Source organism: Sinocyclocheilus anshuiensis, unplaced genomic scaffold (assembly GCF_001515605.1).
Source record: "Sinocyclocheilus anshuiensis isolate Anshui unplaced genomic scaffold, SAMN03320099.WGS_v1.1 scaffold1162, whole genome shotgun sequence".
NCBI classification, from domain to species: Eukaryota; Metazoa; Chordata; class Actinopteri; order Cypriniformes; family Cyprinidae; genus Sinocyclocheilus; species Sinocyclocheilus anshuiensis.
Window position 1 is genome coordinate 489,805 of NW_015540875.1, and position 5,125 is coordinate 494,929.

The following is a 5,125-nucleotide window of genomic DNA, read 5'->3' on the forward strand; positions in this document are numbered from 1 at the left end:
CATAAACACATTTCATTACACCAAATACACAAAATAATGTTATTTTTAGCAACATCATATGACCCCTTTAATGTAGAAATTACATTTGTTTTTCTGTAGTATTTACTTCACCACAAAATCGTATTTATCAGTCTAAAAGGCACTGACCTATGAGAAGCTGAAGGAGTGGACCAAACCCAGCATGATGCATCAACAAGAAGTTGAAGTATCTCTGCCCAGATTTAAGATGACAGAATCCTATGACATGAAGAGTCTTCTGATCAGCATGGGAATGGAGGATGTGTTTGACGGGCAGAAGGTGAATCTTTCAGGCATGTCTCCCAACAATGACCTGGTGGTGACGAAGGTGATTCATAAAGCCTTTGTTGAAGTAAACGAGGAAGTAACCGAAGCGGCTGGAGCCACCAAAAATTATGAAAATTATGAATATTCATTTCTATAATATGAAAGGCTTTTACACTGTTTACATATATATATTGAATTTATTGTCATTAATGGTGGTAGAGCCCCCTTCTGGTGAACAGATGCATACGGCATACTGCAAAAACTTGGGTTTCATGTCTATTGTGGTAGCTTTGAAGGAAAAATAAATAACTAAAAGTCTCCAGGAAATAATTACTTTAATGGCCACTGCAGCAGCATCATAAGGTTTGATCAGTGCATAATTATTAGGCTGTATTCATATTACATAATATAATTATATCACATTTATCCACAACACATGACCTGTTTTACGCAACCAAACATCTGACAAGCCCACATAGTAAAAACTACACAGATCACAATTACTACATGAAGTGTTAATAACTGTAACTGTAACTAAACGTCATTTAGAAAAGCAGCTTGGGGTGTGTGGCGATGAGGATTATAATTATCATTTCATTTTGTTTTTACTATGTTTTCTAAAAGGTTTCACAGTGACACCTACTTCCAACCTTCATCAGCTAATCTGTTATTGGTTCATACACGCATTATGATTCAGAACGACTAAATATGATTCATACAATTATGATTTATCTTTCTTGTATTCAGGTTTAGTTTTTTCACCTAAACTCTTTGATTTGATTTCAATTTACTATACACAAAGAGTGAAATGAAGAATGAATCATTTAAGTAGATAAATGCATCAATTAATATTAAAAAAACATTTTTTTTTTTTTACAGGAAGGCTGGACTTGGATTAAGGGCTTTAGCTGTTTTAGGGTGAGGCATCATTTATACTGACACCCTTAACTGTTCATTCATTCGACACAGACACACTGGAAAACTTCTTCATTTCTGCTGCTTTATTCCAGGTAATGCTTTTACTGAACTCTGCTCGTTAAAGATACTTTTCTGAATGTAATTTAGATGGTATATCTACACAGTAATAAAAGTTATCAATTAAAACAGATCTAATAGAACTAACAGCTTGTGTTGATGCAGAAGATCTACCCACCTTCAAATCTGCTGTTATTTTAACGATTGCTATTTCTTGCTCAGCTTGTGAAAATGGAGCGCTTGTCTGCAGCAAACACACGATTCTCTCTCAACCTGTTCAAGAAGATCAGTGAAGGAAACGCCTCAAAAAATGTGTTCTACTCTCCGATCAGCATCTCCTCGGCTCTGGCCATGGTGTCGCTCGGAGCTAAAGAAAACACAGCGGAGCAGATGTTTCAGGTGATCTCACACTTAATGCATTTTTATGGTCAGTTGTTCATAATTTAATATAGCAGTTCTTTATTGGCATCTGTGGTTCCATGGAGAACCATTTACATGGAAACTTTCCATTGCACAAAAGGGACTTTATTTTCAAAATGCATTTCACTCTAAGATAAAAATGCTTCTGTTGCATCACTGCAAAAAATAGATGTTGAAGTTTTCAAAAGAGTGAAGTTATCTTTTTTACCACTATAATGCTGTGTAGGTCCTCAGCTTTACCAATCCTCCCACACACTGCGGGACTCCAGTACCTAATGTTTCAATGGACCAAATTCATTCCAGCTTCAACAAGCTCATGAGTGAACTGAACAAACCAGGAGCGCCGTATGTGTTGAGTCTTGCCAACCGCCTCTACGGAGAGCAATCCTACCAGTTTGTCGAGGTAAGACTCAAACCAAATAATTGGTAACTCTAATTTCATTTGCATCTCAGTTGATTTGCTGTTACAGAAATTCCTGAATGATGCAAAAAAATACTATGAAGCCAGACTGGAGGAGGTGGACTTCAAGAAGAATTCAGAGGCTGCACGTGTCAACATCAACAAATGGGTGGAGAAAAAAACACAAGGTGGCAAACCGGGATGAACATAAATTGAATTTTACATGTAGTCTACACTGCATATGTTTTTCAGCACCTTAACAATTAACAAAATCTCTTTTCAAAGCCATGTTTGGCATCATGTGTTCTTGAATTGAGCTACATAACTCTTTGGAAGTTAAGGTTTTGATATACTTTCAGTAGTTTTGTTCACAGTGTAATACTGTGCAACATATTGAATAAAGCATTGACTTTATATTTGGCCATGAAGTTTACAATTCTATTAGAACGACGTCAGGAGCTTTGAGACAGATGCCTCAATAGTGTCGCTTTAAATCAATGCTCAAAGTGAAAACTGTCCATTTGAATTTCAGAGAAGATCAAGGACTTGTTGCCGCCACGAGGTGTTGATGAAACTACAAAACTGGTCTTGGTGAACGCCATCTACTTCAAGGGGAACTGGGAGAAGAAATTCTCAAAGGACGCCACCAGAGATGGACAGTTTAAGATGAACAAGGTGAGATTTCAATGATGAAATATTCTGAACAGTCATGAAATATGAGGACTTGTGACATCTTTCTATTAACCTATTGATGCTTGGCAGACTCAAACTAAACCAGTGAAGATGATGCAACAGAAGTCAAAGTTTCCTCTGGCCTTCATCCCAGAGATGAACAGTCAGGTTCTGGAGCTGCCGTATGTCGGGAAGAATCTCAGTATGTTGATCATCCTTCCTAACGAGATTCAAGGTGAAACCACAGGCCTTCAGAAGGTGAGACAGCACAGATTATATGGTGCATTTTTTCATTATTTGGAATTGCTGGTTGCTGCAAACATATAAAACGTTGAAGAGTTACTGTCTGCATGACTTGCATTTTTAATATATTTTTGAATGAAATTAACACAACTCCCTTATTATCCAGCTTGAAAAGGCACTGACCTTTGAGAAGCTCATGGAGTGGACCAAACCCAGCAAGATGCTTCAAGAGGAAGTTCAAGTATCTCTGCCCAAATTTAAGATGGCAGAAACCTACGGGATGGTGCAGTTTCTGCGCAGCATGGGAATGGAGGATGTTTTTGACCCACAGAAGGTGAATCTTTCAGGCATGTCGTCCAACAACAACCTGGTGGTGTCAAAGGTGATTCATAAAGCCTTTGTTGAAGTAAATGAGGAAGGAACTGAAGCAGCTGCAGCCACCGGCATCACCATCACAACAATGTCAATGCCATTACCACGGAAAACCTTTATTGCAGACCATCCATTCCTTTTCTTCGTCCGTCATAATCCCTCCAACAGCATTCTGTTTTATGGACGCTTCTGTTCTCCTTGAAGATACTAATGATGCAGTGATAATACGAAGTGTTTGCATTTCTCTGATAAATAAAGGCTCTAGCAAATAATGGAGTGACATTTTTTCAATGCATTTACTTTCACAGCACTGATTCATGAGTTCTGACACAAAACAGACTACAGAATGGAAAAAATAAAAGATGCACCAGTCATGTCAATGCATTTTGTGTGAAAAAAATGGTTGCTTGTTAGTGAATACCAACCACTGCAAATAGCAAACAGATCGAAACACCATTGCTCTGTAACAAAATTATGTTAACAAAAACACATTACAATAAATAAATATGAGATGAATAAAACTGTATTTAACACATATTGCCTATACTGTATACAGCTTTATTATTTTTTGTTATTTTATATTTGTTTTTATAAGTGGATCTTTATTATCCCTAATTAGACTTACTATTTTGCATTTTAGGCTCATTTTGAGCAAAAATTAAGTGTTTTCTCACTTTCTCAGATGTTGAAAATGTAAATATTAAATTGCTACATTTCTATTTATATATATATACGTGTATATATATATATATATATATATGGGTGTACTTTTGTCCCCCGTTAAGATATGTGTGTGTATAACGGCGGAACTTTCGCTTAACGTTTAATTGTTCTGCACTGTTCAGGTGCTGTTATACAGTACATACAGACAGAATTACTTTAATTTAATGTGAGTAGTTAGTATGTGATTACCTTGAAACCGATAACAGTGTCTCTTTGGATAAATGATGATAGGGCTCCGCTCTCATCCAGGTGACGTTCTTCACTGCTGAGGTAGCAGTGCGAGACCATAATCAGTGTAGTTCGCACTGTTCCTTTAGGCTAGACTCCCATGTGTTCATACTGAATTGCGAGCTGGTGTTAACATTATTTGGTTTGGCTTTACATTGAAATGTCATACTTACACCACTGAGCTGATGTTAAACTTTATAATCAAAATGATGCTATGTGACAATGCTCAACACTATGGTATCAGAGTGCTATACTTTGTAAAACCTTTTTACTATGACAATAAAGCTACTTAAATATGAATTTGTCAATTTTTCAGACCATGTTTCTGTTTATGGTATTTAACACTGATTACTTTCCTGTGACTGATCAAGCTATTATATGAAGCAAGAATGAGTAACAAAATGCTTTCTTTGTGTCCAGATTTGACTAATGCAAACACTTTGATAAATATGTCTTTAATAATGTCTAAATATATATCCAAATATAAGTAACTAATTATGTGGGAATCCAAAGTTCCCAACCACTATAGGAACACACAGTCATGTTTATATGTTTATTTATAGAGAGCTAAACAGTCATCTAGTGGTTACACGATAGTATTACAGATGATAAATGGTGAATAAGTTAGAGATAAATATTTGAATAAATATTTTAGTAATATTTTGTAAAATCCCCTTAAATTACAACATGTTAAATAAAAAATTATTACTGTTGGTTCAATGATCATTTAACCAAATTTGTGTTTAAAAAATGGATCAGTGGACAGGTGAAATTATGCATGTATTAGGCTAGTGCAGATACTAGACC

The 5,125-nt window shown here is 36.0% G+C and overlaps 2 protein-coding genes and 1 pseudogene across 3 annotated transcripts in view; 2 read left to right on the top strand and 1 right to left on the bottom strand.

Annotated features, from left to right (window-relative positions):
* The window catches only part of LOC107688192 (testis development-related protein-like), a 38,325-nt gene that overhangs the window by 19,186 nt on the left and 14,014 nt on the right, over positions 1-5,125 (bottom strand). Inside the window, exons 1-2 of one of the 2 annotated variants that reach the window (XR_001634205.1) lie at positions 4,280-4,389; positions 1,553-1,627 (exon numbers count right to left, since the gene is read on the bottom strand). Coding sequence is in view for 1 of the 2 variants with exons in the window: in XM_016485789.1 (XP_016341275.1) it covers positions 4,280-4,395 (116 nt within the window). In the remaining variant the exon portion in view is untranslated. Of the gene's footprint in view, positions 1-1,552; positions 1,628-4,279; positions 4,396-5,125 lie in introns of those variants that run through there. The other variant, XM_016485789.1, reaches the window with a different exon arrangement.
* Positions 1-5,125, top strand: part of LOC107688190 (serpin B6-like) — a 19,277-nt pseudogene that overhangs the window by 7,719 nt on the left and 6,433 nt on the right.
* On the top strand, positions 1,258-3,569 carry LOC107688191 (leukocyte elastase inhibitor-like). Its single transcript, XM_016485788.1, has 7 exons — positions 1,258-1,295; positions 1,483-1,659; positions 1,907-2,083; positions 2,151-2,268; positions 2,613-2,755; positions 2,843-3,010; positions 3,162-3,569. Exons 2-7 carry the CDS (start codon positions 1,492-1,494, stop codon positions 3,567-3,569), a joined length of 1,182 nt encoding a protein of 393 aa, XP_016341274.1. The 5' UTR covers positions 1,258-1,295; positions 1,483-1,491.

Excerpts from the sequence above, each read along its gene's own strand:
- LOC107688191 (XM_016485788.1), top strand. The coding sequence starts at position 1,492 with ATGGAGCGCTTGTCTGCAGCAAACACACGATTCTCTCTCAACCTGTTC. Across the intron at positions 1,660-1,906 it reads CAGCGGAGCAGATGTTTCAG|GTCCTCAGCTTTACCAATCC; the intron begins GTGATCTCACAC and ends AATGCTGTGTAG. Across the intron at positions 2,756-2,842 it reads GACAGTTTAAGATGAACAAG|ACTCAAACTAAACCAGTGAA; the intron begins GTGAGATTTCAA and ends GATGCTTGGCAG.